Consider the following 16407-nt stretch of genomic DNA (forward strand, 5'->3'; position numbering starts at 1 on the left):
AGGAAATTTGAAGAAGAATCTTGGTGTTAGGAGTCATCTTCTTGGCGGAGAAAGAAAAGTTTGCCTTAGAAGGACTCATCATTATCCAGCAGAGATGAGATTGAATTTTTCTACGAGTTGGATATTCCGAGGTTGGATAACGTGTGTACTCGTCACCTTTTATGCACAGGTAAAAACACACTTCTGCTACTAAAAAGGTTGTAATTTCCGCAATAACAAAATGAAGGAGTGGATTTATACAAAACATTTGATAATTAGTTTATTGTATGCTGTGTCTCCTATACTCTGCCTTTCAGGGGCTGTCAGATTTTATTCGACTGAGTGGCAATGCAAGATATTGAGAATCGTGATGATTTATTTTTCTTAAGTAGATGGACAAGGAGTTGTGTAACAGTAAACCAGAATCTGTGTACAACACATTTGAATTATTTGTATGAACTGGTCAAAGGGGAATGAGGGGAAGGGAGGAACGTTAAATGTTTACGTCGGGACACTGACTGGAAACAGTTGTGTTTGGGTCGAGTCCACCTCCCCTGTTCTGACCGCAAAAACGCCGCTGGCAACTGGATGTTCTTCTCCCTCGACCAAACATTCCTTCGCGGTCCAGAGGGGACCGACGCTGGCCAAATGGCTCATCAGGAACCTCGTGAGCTCTGACAGACGAGAGGTTTTTAAAGTGAGGAGCAGGGACAAATAACTGCCCTACAGAGATCCAGAGAGAGAGCCACTGGTTTTATTGCCTACAAGTTAGGACTGCAAGAATGTGATGGTATCATGTTTCACTGACACCACCACCATAAGGCTATTGGCAGTTACTTCATACATAGCATCACTTTTTTGTGATAACTTTCTTGTTTTCACTGTATTATTACAGTATCTGTGCCATACCTCAAAGGCACGGATAAAATCGCTGACTTTGAAATAACTACATAATGTCTCAGCTGATCCAATGCCACAGTTTAATTTTAGGAAAAAAAAGTGAATGGCCAATGACATGCTCTTGTCCATGTTGTTGTTTAGTCCAAGCAGCTAACTCTGTCCAGGTGGAGCAGTTTATAAGATGTGGTTGTAGTGGCGGGACTGCCGGGCACCAATGATCTATCGCTGCCTGTTTACTATAAGCCAGCATCGTTATGACTTTGACTGGAACAGACACTCTTTCTTCCCTGTTTTTCATCTCTGCTTCACCAAAATGTGTTGCAAGAGATAGTAATGTTTAGGGTAGGCATTGCATCTTGTCCAAGCTGAGATCCAGAGAGGTAATGGCACAAAAGATTTTTTTTTGTTTGTTTGTTTGTTTGTTTTTTCACAGACTGGCAAATGCAAGTCACAGTTTTCTAGTAGTGGTAACAAGAGTGAGCAAATGCAGATATGGAAAGAAAGAAATATTTTTCATCTACAGTTTAAGGTGACACTGCAAACCATTGGCTTTGGTTTGTTCTCACCATGGTCATGCCATTACTGACTCAAAGTATTCCCAATGAATTTCCCCTTCATTTGTTGTTTTTTAACCACTTGATCCAATCCATTCCAATTTCATTTCAAACTGTCCGTATGATTGAGCAATACAAGATTACTTCAAGATGTTAAAAGCTTAAAAGTCACTGTATCATGAATAAGATGAGCTTTGGTGGATTCATCTCCTTGCCTACCCAAATGGCTCCTGTACTTTTTATTAGCCAGCTTTGTTAGCCATTCGTACATTCATCCATCTGTCCACCTTTTCTGTCATCCAACCACCACTGCCTCTTTCCTGTTTTCCTTCATTCAGTATTGAACCAAAAACCCTTCTTCATTTTATGCATAATCTTCATAATGTGCTTTTTTCTAACCTCCTGTATATCCATCCATCCATTCATCCATCCATCCATCCATCCATCCATCTACCCACCCACCTACCATCACATCAGAAGCCAGTGTTATGTCTACCTTGTCTTGAGCAATAACACTATATTGCCTCAGGCCTGCAGATCCAAACTTGATTTAACTATTTAGACAACAGACATTCAACTGATTGATAAAGCATGCAGCCTTTTAATAACAATACAGCTTTGTGTGGAGAGAGGATGAGTTATTATTGTCTTTAGGCTGTAAAACCCACATTAAGCTTTGTCAAGTTCATTTAAAACAATTAGCATAGATTATAATTATCTAGGGACTTGTTTCCAGCTCTTTGCAGTATCCCTTCTTCCCTGGTAAGTATAATCCTTCAGATGAGTTTCATTCAGTTTTGCTTTTACATGTTTCTATTCACCATTTTTGGTAATAATCCATTAAGTGTTTTGGAGGCTCATATGGTTTAAAAGTTTTTGAAAGTATTTATCAGTAGAGTATGAGATTTTCAAAACCAGTAAAAATCACAATTTGTGCAGGTGGAACTTCAAAAGGATTTATTTTATGGCCTTTAAAGAATCAACCACAGGTGTAAATATTATACAAAGATTCAGCTGTTGTGCAATATGCTTTTACAGCACCTTATCATAGATCACTGAAACACCTAGAGGCCTAAATGTCACACTGTACTTCTTTAGGCTCGTTGCCAATGGCTGCTGTGGCCGTTATGCAAATTCTCTTATATTCTGATAGCAAGTGGAATGGATTCTGTGTCATACTCATGTTTGATAACATCACACAAGTGATGAAGGATTTTTAAAAGATAAACAAAACAGCTTGGAAAAGATTATTTTAAAAAAGTCAGTTCCTGAATAACACTGGAGCAGTGGAACACATAATGCCTCTTTTGTCTTTTTTCTCCATTCAAAGTTGCCCACTCTATCCATCAATTTAACTATTTTCCCTTTCCTTTCCCCTATCTTTTTTATTCAATTTCGGTTGGACACATACACTTTCAGACATGACTATATATTTGAGTACATACAGCCGATAAAGTTAGCTTTGACAGTTGATGTTCTATCTTGACCGATGTGATAACCTATAATCATATAGGGTGGATCCTCTTACATATATATTTAGTGTGGCAAAACATAACATAACATAACTGAGACCTAATGTTTTGATGTGGTGGTAACAAAAACACAGTTCCATGCATTCTTTTGGCTTCCTGTGTGCTCTGGCTCTGTTGTGTGGATTGACCACCACTGTCTTTAGAGCTGTGACTCCACATGTCCGTCCGTCTGTCCGTCCGTCCGTCCATCCATCACTCCATCCATCCTCCATCCATCCGTCCATCCATCCATCCAAAAACATGAACCTCTGAGCATGGGAACCTTTCCTACTTCTGTCACTTCTGTCTTCTGCAGCACAGGGTCCTCAGTAGTGCTGCTGTCCCAGCTATGAGCGCTGTGCCTTATCCCACTGGTTAGATTATAAAACAAAGACTGGTTTATCTGCAAGTGAGTGAAAGTAATTAAACGCTTGCGAGTGTTCGTGTTGTATTGTTTTTGCCTGACACTGGACAGACAGACACTGAGACTAAACAGGTTTTAATATGGATGTGTGAGAATGAGAGGGAAATAAATAAGAGAGAGAGAGGGAGAAGGTGTGAAAGAAAATGTTATTTTTTAAAACTGATATTACTGTTTATCTTCAGATTTTCATTTGATGCCAAGAAAAACAATAATTGAGTGGATCCTACAGAATTTTATTGTTGTTGTCAGTATAAACTACAGGAAACTAAACATTTAAACAAAAGGAAAGTTGTCAGCCATTTACAACTACGTTGGTGTGTCAGGGGAAATTCTAGGATAAATTAAGCTTTTAAATGAAGAAATATTTTCAATTGTGTAAAGTAGGCCAATGCATGACTATGATGTAAAGTAACATTTAATTGCAGAATATAAAGGCTGTTTTTATGCAACTGTTCTCATTTAGGAAGCTAAATCATAGTGGAGGTGAACAGCATGACCAGCTAAAAGAAGCACAAGGCTAAGTGTATCTTTATGAAGCTGTTGAGTTACAGACATACAGATGCACCATGGGAAAGAAAAGAGATAGCCAGTGACCAAGAGTATGATGACAGGCAGGCAATTTCAAATGTACTTCTGAATATTAATGGGGGGGCAGGATGATGGATTTGTCACATTACCTCTGCAGAAACAGCATTTCTTTCCTGTACAAATTGCACTATGAATGTGAATGGCTGTAATAGTGTATAATTTCATGGGTAAAAGAGGCTTTCAGAAGTCCTGAATGTTGGAAAAAAAAGAGGTAGGTCTGAGGTCAGAGTGCAGTCTGATCTATAGGTTGTATTTTTCTACATTTATATAGACACTGTGGCTTTGGCATTGTTTCTGTCATAAAAGCCAGATTCTCTAGTTCAGCATTTTAGCCACGAGTACACCAGCCCCTAATTCAGGGTGGCTGGTGGATGTGTACAGTATGTACTGTAAGTGTGCGTGAGCCTTACCTTTGTGGCCTTTTTACTATAGTTCCCAGATGTTTCACTGCAACAAGAGCTTTTATACTCCATGCTAATGCTATAGCTTACACTGTTGAATGGCAGCAGGAGACTTTGCATTATAGCAAGTTACAACTGAAGGCTGACCTTTTTGGAATAAACTCAACATTTAGCGTGATAGCTGCCACAAGATCTTTTTTTAAATCTCACCTTTTATTCTCATCATTTATGTAATGGGCAAGCTAACCAACTGATCACTCTGTCAAAGTCATGGAAAGAATTCCTGGGCATATCTTGGAAATGTTATAACTATGCTCTTCCTCTCATTACTCACCACCATCTCAAAATATCACATGTGGATTTGAAAGATGACCTAAAGAAGGAGAAAGGTGGCCATTGTAAAGTTTGGCGTACATTGAGGAAAACTGCTAACCACTAATGGAAAATTTATGTTTTTGATCTAGCAAATCATGATATAATATGATAATCTTTGGAAAAGATGATATTTCTCATGTAAATCGTTTTTCATCATCTTTTCTCTAAATATATGTTGTTAAAGGGTATACAACTACTTTTAAAAGTGGATAAAAGTACACCCAGTCAAATAAAAAGCTTAACTTACACAAAATAACAAAAAACTAATTTTATTTTATAATATTTGTAGAATGCGGTCTCCAAATCTCTCCAGTGTGATGAAACACATTACCTAAAAGGCTCCAGATGCTGCAAGAAGTGTGAACCAGGTAATAACATGCACACACACACACACACACACACACACACACACACACAGGGAATGAAGGGAACAAAGTAAAACATGAGGAACTAGTGTCTGCATATTGCATATCTGGTTTACTCAGTGGAAGCAGCATAAAATGAAAATAGATTTCCATTCACAAAGACTCTAAATTAATAGAGGAAGAATGTTAAAAAACAGAACATATGGCTTTCTTTATCTAACCCTTTCTCTCTCTCTCTCTCTCTCTCTCTCACTCACTCTTTCTCTCTCTCGCTCTCTCTCTCGCTCTCTCTCTCGCTCTCTCTCACTCACACACACACACACACACACACACACAATTTACATTGATCCGCTAGAAGTACCAATTACTGTAAAAGAGGAAGAAGGCTCTGATTTTATCAATTTCGTTCTCTTTCTCTCTTCTTCCATAAAGTTTTTAGTGGTCACTTTGATTATGTACAGGTTGTTCAATTCATCTGTCTATTTTCCTCCCTCCTTCTGTCTCTCTGTCTCTGTGTCTCACTTTTTTTCCCATTAGGCTTCCGTGTGTTTTCTGACTGCAATGATTCCCACCAGACTAAATGTATTAAATGTAATCGTGATGAATACCAGCCCGGCTTGACTGAAGAAAAGCGCTGTCTCCAGCAGAAGTTCTGTGACCCAAGTAAGTACCAACATCTTGAATAAGGATTTTAAAATCCTGAAATCCTGCCTTAACAATACAAATGTTTTAAACTGAGATTATTGTTTCCAAATATTTAGTTGACCCCTATTTACTTACATTGGAGAACAAGAACCCAACACCTTTAGTTACTGCCTACAGTCTACAGTTAATGCAACACCTCTGATAGAGTCTCAACAAAACTTAAGATTAAAGGTTTACCAAAGTATTATTTGATTGATAATGGATTTATGTGTGAGTTGTCTTTTTGTATTCAAAAATGCTCTGATCGTCACAAAAAATGTTCCAGTGTGATGAAGTGAACTCAAAATAGAGTAAAAAGTATTCCCCAGCAATGTGAAAATGAAATTGCATCAATTTGTGTCATTATCAGAATTATCTCTAATTTTTTATAACAAAGCCATTCCAAACTATACACAAGCAGCAACACAGATAGAGATTCAGCCTGTTGAGTGGGGTTTTAAATGAAATACACCTTATTATCCCTTTCAAGGATTTAGACCTAACTTTGAACTAAAATACTCCCCCCTTTGACTTCCAGTTAAGGGTTTTGTGGAGAGCCTTGAAAACCCTGTGGCAGAAGAGCCGTGTCATTGCCAACTGCACCTCCAATGCTATCCCATCAACTGTGAGTTCTGTGAGAGAATACCCACCTGCGGTGCTGGATATGGACTTGAGGTGGATCCTGGTGAGACACGTGAAGACAAAACACAACCTCATTAATATCCAGCAATTACAGAGGGTAGTCACCTAGAGATCTACTACAATATATGTTGTTAATTTCAGAGTCTACTAATGGAAGGAAGATCTGTGTTGCATGTAAGAAAGGCTTCTTCTCTGTTGACAACAATGGCGAGCAATGCAAACAATGGACTAAGTAAGTGTATATATGCACACACACACACAAACACACACACACACACACACACAATTTTTAGCCTGGAATCTTTTGAAGGGGAAAATGCACCTGGGTAGATCTCCTCAGCACCAGCCAGCTATCATGACTAATGTGCTCTTCACTTCCTCTGGAAACCTGGACCAAACACCAGCTTCCACTGCCGGCCGGATCTGTGATGATGATGATGATGATGATGATGATGATGATGGAGTGAGAGACTGAGAGATTTAAATTTAAATTTAGTTTATATTTCCATCTCTCTCTCTCTCTCTCTCCCCCTCTCTCTTCTTCTTCATCACAGATCAGAAAAATGGTAGAGTATTGGGGAAAAAAGAATGGGGGGGGGGGATTATTCCACATATAGGTATTCCTCTTCACTCTGTGTTTTTTTGATTTCATCTTCTCACCCAGTTGTAAGGCTGAGGGCAGGCGTGAGACACATCCAGGCAGCGCTCAGGCTGATGCAGTGTGTGGACAACCTGTGTCTGGTAAGGCATGGACACATTCAGTGCATACTGTCACCGTACAAATACAATTTAATGCATATTTAACATCTACTCAGATGAAAGAAATGAAGTGGATTAGGCCTGCTAATTAAAGTGTAAAAATGGACAAAAACCAGAAAAAAATTAGAAAATGTCATGTCTGATTTTATTGTATAGTTTTCGTTGGCAGACATCATGACTGTCAGTAGATGTAGAGTACACAAGTGAGCTCTTAATTTATTTTTCTTGCAGGTGCAGCGCACTCCTGGGTCATAGTTTCAGTTCTGTCAGTCATCACTGTTCTGTGTCTCCTCATCCTGCTCCTCTTCTGCTACAAGGACAAACTGAAATTACTCTCTGGTAAATTACACCCCTGTATTAATCTTGAAGTTTTCCTCTAGATACATTTTTTGTTATTGTTTTTTTACAATAATAAAACATCTATCTAGAGGAGAGTTTATCACTGATTTCAAAATGCACATTGTAAACATTAATTCTAAACAGACATGCATTTGCAGTACATACACAAATGGTGAACACTGCACAATATGAACCATTAATCTAATCACATTAAGAATACATTGTAGTAAATAAAAACTAAATCTTTTCTTGAGATTTGATTTGCCATTTAAACTGGTCCTCAAATTATTATTCCGCATGTTCAACAGCCTCTTTGCCAAACATCTTCAACAGAAATCATTAAGATTCCTTCATTCAGTATTAAGGTACAATATGTTGTTTCTTTGTCTAGTAAATATGCGATCCTGTGTTCAGAATCTGAAGAGGACTAGGATACAGCAGGTAAAGTGGAATTTCAGTTGAAAAGTAATCGAAAATGCATAGAAACCAAATTTAATGCAAGTAGTCTCACCTGCATGTTAGATAGTGTATGAAATATTTGATCAACTGAATAATTTAGGAACATATACAGCACTTAAGTCTCTTACTACATTGTGTACATAGGATGGCGGAAATCGTATTTCTTACTACTCACACATAAAACAATAGTTATTTACAATATTTCTTTCTTTGTTTCTTTTGTTCTAGGAAACCTTGGCCCCTCTTTACCATAGCGGAGGTCCCAGGTGTACACCATGTGAGATGACCAAACTCATCTGCCAAGCACCACACAACCCCACAGATGAGCCCACATGCACATTCCCTACCTCTGTTCCAAATGTCAAGGTCTCACTGCCATTCAAAGGGGAAATCACAGAGAAAGAAGGAACCAACAGGAAGACACTGGTGGAGGATCAGAGTGAAGGGTCTGGAGAACCAGAGGAGGTGTCAGAAGAAGAGGAGGTTCTGAGTGTCTCTCCTCTTTTGGCAGGTTCTTGTGTTTGTGTCATTCCTGTTCACGAGCCACTGGAAGTAGGGGAGAATGAGGACTGTAGCCAGGCTGTCAGCCCTGGGACTCCAGGAACCTGCTCTTGTGGAGGGCTAGATGGAGAACGGGATGGAGATGAGAGTGGGAAAGAAGAGAAGAGTGAGAGTGTAAGAGCAGACAATGGTAGAGAAAAGAATGATGGAAATCAAGAAAATATAGTTTTGTGCAAGAGTGAAACAGGTGCTGCATCTCTTGTCTCTCTTTCTCTTCCACTCCTCCAAACCTCTTCTGTAGTCCCTCCATCCAGTCCACTTCCTGAACTCTGCCTTCCATTGTCCCAAGCTCTGGTGTCCCTGGAGTTCAAACCTTACCTGACTGAACGGTTACCTGTAAAGCAGGAGCAATTATACAGACTGGCATGCATGGACTCCACCTCAACAGAGAATAGTACAATCTCTGTGATGAACTCAGTCAGCCCCTTAATGACTTCCTCATGTGTTGGAGATCTTTACCTGGACAAGTCTCCTGAGACCTCTAGCCCGGAGCAAAGCCAGGGACTTTCCTGGGAGGACAGTAGTGGAAACAAGCTCTCCTCTGGGGAGTCTGAACTGGAGTGCTCACCTGAGAGCCTCCACAGTCAGCTGGCTGAACCAACTTTTACCTCAGGTAGGGTAAAATTTAAAACTTCAATGACTTAAACCAGCAGAAATGGAAGCCCATTCCTGGCCCAAAAAAAAATATAAATCAAATATTAGGAAATATTATTTTTCTAAAAATAAAAATACTCAACCTCATTACTGGTAAGAAAAAATTAAATAAATATAACTTTAACTATAACTAATTAACTATAACTTAAAATATACCTTTTTATATTTTATTCCATGGCAGAAATTCAATTCAATTTTATTTATATAATGCCAAATCATAACAGAGGTCATCTCAGGGCACTTTTCATGTAAAGCAGGTCTAGACCATACTCTTTATAGTTACATTTATAGAGACCCAACATTCCTACATGAGCAAGCACTTGGCGACAGCAGCAAGGAAAAACCCTTTTAATAGATCGAAACCTAGAACAGAACCCGGCTCATGGAGGGCGGCCATCTGCCCCAACCGGCTGGGTGGAGAGAGAGGGAGAGAGAGGGAGAGAGAGGGAGGGAGAGGGAGGGAGAGCAGGAGCAGGCATAGCACAGTAGACGTATAACATAAAGATGTGTAACAATAATGAGACTAATAATAACACTAATAATTATAATAATAGGGTGAATAATAGTACTCATAAAACTAAATAATAATTATAGATATTATTATAATTAATAATAATAGATGATGATCATAATATTTGAAGCATTGGATCTTGAGCAGGATCAGATCCAGAGCACAGATCCAGACTCTCTAGCACCATGGGCAGAAATACCTGTAGAAAGCGACAGGAAGAGAGGAGAGAGATGAGAAAGCACAAAACTACGGAAGAGAGATGAAGTCAAGTTAGTAATGAGCATTGATACCATATGAATGCGTGCAGATGGAGAGGAAGAGGAGGAGAGAGGAGCTTGGTGTATCATGGGAAGTCACCCGGCAGTCTAAGCCTATAGCAGCATAACTAGGGGATGGTTCAAGACAAGCCTGAGCCAGCCCTAACTGTAGTGAAGGTTTTTAACAAAAAGGAAGGTTTTAAACCTACTCTTAAACGTGGAAAGTGTGTCTGCCTCCCGGACCTAAATAGGAAGATGGTTCCACAGTAGAGGAGCCTGATACCTGAAGGCTCTGCCTCCTATTCTACCTCTGAAGACTCTAGGGAACCACAAGCAAGCCTGCATTCTGGGAGCACAGTGTTCTACTGGGGTAATAGGGTACTATGAGCTCTTTCAGATATGATGGTGCCTGACCATTAAGGGCTTTGTAGGTAAGGAGGAGGATTTTAAATTCTATTCTGAATTTTACAGGGAGCCAATGCAGAGAAGCTAACACAGGAGAAATGTGATCTCTTTTCCTAGTTCCTGTCAGTACTCGTGCTGCAGTATTCTGGATCAGCTGGGGAGTATTTAAAGATTTGTTGGGACAGCCTGACAATAAGGAATTACAATAATCCAGCCTAGAGGTAACCAAAGCATGGACTAGTTTTCCTGCATCTTTTTGAGAAAGGATGTGCCTGATTTTTGCAATGTTACATAGGTGAAAAAAGCCAGTCCTTGAAGTTTGTTTTAGGTGAGAGTTAAAGGACATAACATGATCAAAGAGAACTCTGAGATATCTAACGGTGGTGCTGGAGGCCAGGGCAATGCCATCCAGAGTAACTTTATCATTAGATAAGGTGTTTCTTTGGTGTTGGGGGCCAAGCAGAATAACTTCAGTTTTGTCTGAGTTTAACAGCAGAAAGTTGCTGGTCATCTAGGTCTTTATTTCCTTGAGGCAAGCTTGAAATTTAGCTAACTGATTGGTTTCACCAGGCTTTATTGACAAATACAATTGGGTATAAAGAAATGGGCTTCCATTTATGTGTGTGTAGATTCCCAGAAAGTTTGGGTATTTTTAGTTTGACCTGGGGCAATACAAAGATGCTATAGCCACTCAACAATGTTAATGAAAACTGAATGCATAGTGGTTCTGTGCTATGTGGATAATGGCTCACTACAAAGACTGTGGGACCACAGTTGAGTTTGCCAGGTGGATTCTGTGTTCTTTGTGTAGGCAGTCACCACAGTATTGCCACAGGGTCATACCCATACATGATTTGATACACTACATAGTAGTGTTCCCTTTCCGCAGAATAGGTGGGAATAGCCACCAAGAATAACAGAATTAAATTTATGTTGGTTTTAATGGAAAGTTTTACCGTTTCATGGTTGAACATGTATTGTTCTCACAAAGGACTGTACATGCTGCCACAGCGAAAAATGTTCAGGAAACATATTTATGTATTGTGCCCCAGTCATTGAGTGGTTATGGTTAGTTATCAAAGCAGTATTAGAATAGTTTGATCGGGACAATGGTTAGCTCAGACTGGGGTATTGTTAGGTGAACATGCTGAACACAACTTATAACAGAGCATTGGTTTCAGCAGAAGAATAAGAAGTTTGATTGTTTCCAAGAAATATGTTTTATTAAAGCCAGTATTGATAGTTGAACCCTGCATTTTGGGAGACCACACAGGGAGCAGGAATAAAATATGTGTGTATTTGATGAGCTAGTAAACCACCAGAGCCACACTCTAGCATACAGTGTTAAGTGTTTGTGAGTGTGCATCAGTGTGAACTATGCCATCTACAAAGCTCCTGTTTACCCAGAATTCCATAGGGTTGCACAAAGTGACCACAGCTTTAATTGAAGCAAGATGTGTGCAGCTTGAGTAATACTTTTTATAACCCTGCGCACCCAACACACACACACACACACACACGTGAAGACTTTTTTGGACTCTCAATGACAACTGGGTACTTTAATTACATGTTTGCTGGCTTGAAATTAACGCCATTTCCCATCATGCAGTAATGCCAGTTTATTAAATGGACTTCCAGCACATGCTATTTAAAGGTTAAGCAAGGGTCAGAAGTTTCACCCGTCCATCAGAAATATTTTTTTTAACCTCAAGTAGCTCACATAGCTCACACATAGAAGCTGTCCAATATACAATATCAGTTTTATCTGTTGGCCACTTAGTGGCTCCACTAAAGCAGTTGTAAGTTAACTGCTTTTGTTCAAGGGCACCTCAACAGTGCTAATTATCGATATTTACCCTATAGCTTGAGGAAATAAATTGGCAGCTGACCAGGTAGTGTGGATCTCTTGAAGATTAAAAAATTCACCCCTGTCTGAAAAACTTTATTGCTAGAATTGTTGGGCATCCAGAAAAATCAGCTCTGTATTAAGAAAGGATAAACAGAAGAACCCAAGCAGATTCCATAGAGCTTTGTTTTCAAAGTTGTGGTGAAATGACATAGTTTTTAAACTAGACCTCTCAGACTGGTATTCCCGGAAAGGCTCTCAGATGGGGAACACAGACACACACTCTCTGTGAGTGTGTGATTGTGTTTGTCTGTCTTTGCAACTTTATAGAGCTTTGTTTGCTTTTCAGTGTAAGTGTGTGTGTATCTGTAAAAGTGTTTGCTAGAGCCTGTTTGCTTACATTTACTGCAAAATTGTGTGTATATGTGTGTGTGCATATGTGTGAATAAATGAGGCATGAGTTGTGAGTCACAGAGAGTCGGCTTGTTCTGTTGGCTGGAAAGTCAGACAGGCGGCTTGATAAAATAGGAACCAGAGGCTCAATGTGGTGAAAGATGGCTTACGAAACAAAAACACACAGTTTATTTCATAATTCACCTTTTTGACTCATATCTATATGTGAATAGTACATGGACATCAGTAGATCGGTACAAGTTTGTAATAATGATTTGAGGCAGGATAGGATAGAGTAAAGTTAGAAAGAGTTGAACAGCACTTTTTTGAATTTATTCAGCCATGTCTGTAAAACCCTAAACCCTTGACAAATGGCTTGTTTTCAAAGGTCTTGAGTTTCTCACACTAAAAAGTGCTGGACGCGCTGAAACAAATATGGCAAAAAGGATATGATAAGGCAATCTATGTAGCTGTGGCCTTTCTGTGGTTATCCTGCGTGGTCATTACACCCACTGTCCATTTGTCATCCAAGGTTAGCCAAGATTTAGTCCCCTCTTCACATATGTCATGAATAGGGGAAGCTCTGTCTGCCTGTGTGAGTGGAATTGGAGGGCTGTGTCTTACACAACCATAACATAGATATTCATATTTCTACACATTTCCCAATAAGGGGTCACTTTACTTGCCATTTTCTATATGAGAGAGGGAAATGTTGATTCATGGTTTGTGTCACACTAGCCCATTTGAAGCCAAAAGTGTAGGTACTTACTAATTTTTTTTCTATCAAATGCAGAAAAAATGTATATACCAGGCAAATATCCCTAAATAGTGCACCATTTCTGACCCATTTTACCTCTTCTCTTGTGCCTAGTGTTGATGTGTTTTTGACTTCATACAATCTCTTCTTATTCTACTTTCCACATTTTTCTTTTCAGGCCAGGTATCGGGGAACCACAACACCACCTTCATCTCCAGTGGTCAGGTGATGAACTTCAGTGGGGACGTCATTGTTGTTTATGTTAGCCAGACATCTGTTGGCAGTGACAGGGCAGGACAGGACGATGCCTTTGGAAGCCCTGTGCAGGAAGAGGCCAATGAGACAGCTCCATTTTTCCAGAGCAGCCTGAGGTCACAAGGGGATTCCATTTCCCACATCACATTGCAAGAAGAGACACTACTAGTCCAAGAAGTGATGGAGGAGCAGCCACTGGGAAACTGAAAAGTGACCAATGGCTGTTATATTTGTTAGTCCAGTGATCATCTCGATAACTCTCAGATAGACATTGTGAAAATGATCTGATATCTGCTCATTTCTGTTGGTCTTAGCTCCCAATGAAATTATGAAAATCATTTAAAAAATAGCATCTGTCCTACCATACCAGCTTTTCATATAAGGCTTTCAATTAAAATGAAGCTGATCCATCAGTTGACTGAGGAAGCAACTTTAGCCATGTGAAGCTATTAGTCTATGCCGGTGTAAATTTTTGGAATGTAATCTACAATAACTTGTCCTATATCACACATAAGTCACTGAATGTTCCCTCAGGCATCTGTAACATACCTTTTTTCAATATCCAGTGGAAAGCTGCAGGCTTTTTCAAATGGAAACTCCCTTCATTCCAGACAGTGATGGGGAATTTTGTTGGGAATTGGATGTGAAACTAGAGTTCAGACTGGAAGAACGTCATGTTTTTATGGTTGTATGGAAATTGCAGCTGGGTCTTAATACAAAGGAGTTACTACATCTCCCATTCCCTACCTTTCATCATTAAATACCCCAGCTTAAAGTCAGTACACTCCTAGTCTTTAACTATTCAAAATTTGACATTTGGATGATTTCAGCACTTTCCTTACATAACAAAATATCCACCATGTGGAAATAATTGTCTTTGCTGTCACAAAACCATGCCATGAAAGTAAATATTTTTATGGAAGAAAATTCAATCTACTAGCTACTTAAGATCAGGCAGTGTTGAATCAAAGTTTTTAAAATAAAAAAAAAATAGTAATGAGTTTTAAGCATTTCACTGAACTGACTTTTTTGTGGTTTGCAGGGTCTAGCAAAAGCTGTTCTACAGAAAAGACACATCCAGTTTGGTACAATGCTTGTTTATCCTGTATGTAGACCTAAATATTCTTTTTATTTTATTCTTTATTTCATTCTCTTCTTATTGCACCACAGATGCAGTTTGTGTCTAATAAAAAATGCTATGCATTTGATAAGCTATTTTATTACTAGTTTGTTTTGTTTCATTATGTTTTAATGTGCAAGCCTTAATGAAGAAAATAAAATGTCAGCCTGTTAATAATATTATGTTTTAAATGTTTTTGTATTTTGTTTTAATAATTCAAAGTAGACTTTTAATGTAATGTTTCAGCAGATTCATATGTGATCAATGTTTGTATATATTTCAAAAGAAAAAAGAATGATGTATTTGTGAAATAAGAATGAAAGTTCCCTTTTTGTTTCTTATCATATGATTTGTGATGTTGATTTGTCAAGTGGAGCCATTAACATTAGCACTAATTCTAGGAAAGGGACTATTCAATTACAAGTTCATCATATGTATGCAGCCTTAAAATAATTATGTATATATAAATCAAACGTATTGCAATAATTGACTGAAAGAATATTTTGATTGAAATTAAATATGTTTTGCATCTAATCCTCTCAGGGATGGCTGCGTTCCTACCCTCTATGGTTTCTCTGTCATCTTTCCTATTCTTGGATCAACAAATTACAACTCCTCAAGATGATCTATAATCTTTGTGAAGCAATGCTAATTACACATGTGGCAAGGCCTCTCTGTCTTTGTCCCTGTGTTGACAGACAGAAAGACAGGCAGCCTTTCATCAGGCCTGGGGATGGTGAGCAGCTGTGAGGAGAAACTAATCTAGCAGTCAGACCAGCTAGCGTCACAGAAATACCACATGAGAGGAGCTGGCAGCACTCATTTAGACCTGGTTTGGGTCAGCAGGAGTATGTTTATATATATATCTCTGTGTGTGTGTGTGTGTGTGTCTGTGTGTACAAGTGTATTTTGTCTCAGCTTATTTTATGGTTGTTTGTGAAAACAGGAAGTTATGACTAGCTTTCACATGGTTTAAATGAGATCTGGCTGGCCAGCCAACACATACTAACTGTAGGTTTAAATGATTTCAGCTCTCCATGTGTATGAAAACAACCTCTCATTTGACTGAAGATATGTTGGAAGTCCTAAACCACCACATGTTGCTACAGTCCACCCCCCCAGTGTTAACTGCATGTTAGGACAAAAAAAAAGACAACAAATCTCAAGTAAATATGATCATTTAGATTTTTAAAAATACTGCACGACAAGGCAAGGCTCTTCAGCTTTTTTTTAAGCACTATACATAGTCTATATATAGTCTGTGGTCTCATTAAAACCTACTAATAAAAAACACTCGTCTCATTAATGCCACACACAAAATTCTTAAATGATAATAAAATAAGAGGTCTGTAAAGAGGGAAAAACCCATTTTTGAATGACGGTCCAGGTTCAACTTTCATATTCTGAAATCATACTCCCTTTTAGGGATCAAATAAAGTGACATTGTAGCTCAAATCAGTAATTAGGATAACAGCCTCACATAAAGGTGGATGATAAGTTAGATCTTCCTGTGGAAAGCACCAGGAAATCCACAGTGGTGAAATGCTGATATTACAGTTGCCCCACCTGTGGAGCTACGTTTTGAATTTCAGCTGCAGACTCTACTGCACTGATGACCACTGTAGCTAACATTAGTAACTTTTCAGTAATGGTGATTTTTCATTTATT

At 38.8% G+C, this 16407-nt stretch overlaps 1 protein-coding gene across 2 annotated transcripts in view; it reads left to right on the forward strand.

Moving 5' to 3' along the window:
* The window catches only part of tnfrsf11a (tumor necrosis factor receptor superfamily, member 11a, NFKB activator), a 15501-nt gene extending 224 nt beyond the window's left edge, over positions 1 to 15277 (forward strand). Inside the window, exons 1-11 of one of the 2 annotated variants that reach the window (XM_040127609.1) lie at positions 1 to 169; positions 5022 to 5100; positions 5635 to 5760; positions 6320 to 6466; positions 6565 to 6655; positions 7088 to 7164; positions 7414 to 7521; positions 7913 to 7962; positions 8209 to 9154; positions 13543 to 13589; positions 14662 to 15277. The exon at positions 1 to 169 is cut by the window's left edge and continues 224 nt beyond it. In XM_040127609.1, the coding sequence (XP_039983543.1) occupies positions 95 to 169; positions 5022 to 5100; positions 5635 to 5760; positions 6320 to 6466; positions 6565 to 6655; positions 7088 to 7164; positions 7414 to 7521; positions 7913 to 7962; positions 8209 to 9154; positions 13543 to 13589; positions 14662 to 14871 (1956 nt within the window). In that variant the 5' untranslated portion in view covers positions 1 to 94 and the 3' untranslated portion in view covers positions 14872 to 15277. Of the gene's footprint in view, positions 170 to 5021; positions 5101 to 5634; positions 5761 to 6319; positions 6467 to 6564; positions 6656 to 7087; positions 7165 to 7413; positions 7522 to 7912; positions 7963 to 8208; positions 9155 to 13542 lie in introns of both variants that reach the window. The other variant, XM_040127608.1, reaches the window with a different exon arrangement.
* The last annotated feature ends 1130 nt before the right edge of the window (positions 15278 to 16407 follow it).

The sequence above is a fragment of the Xiphias gladius genome, chromosome 5 (assembly GCF_016859285.1).
Source record: "Xiphias gladius isolate SHS-SW01 ecotype Sanya breed wild chromosome 5, ASM1685928v1, whole genome shotgun sequence".
NCBI classification, from domain to species: Eukaryota; Metazoa; Chordata; class Actinopteri; order Istiophoriformes; family Xiphiidae; genus Xiphias; species Xiphias gladius.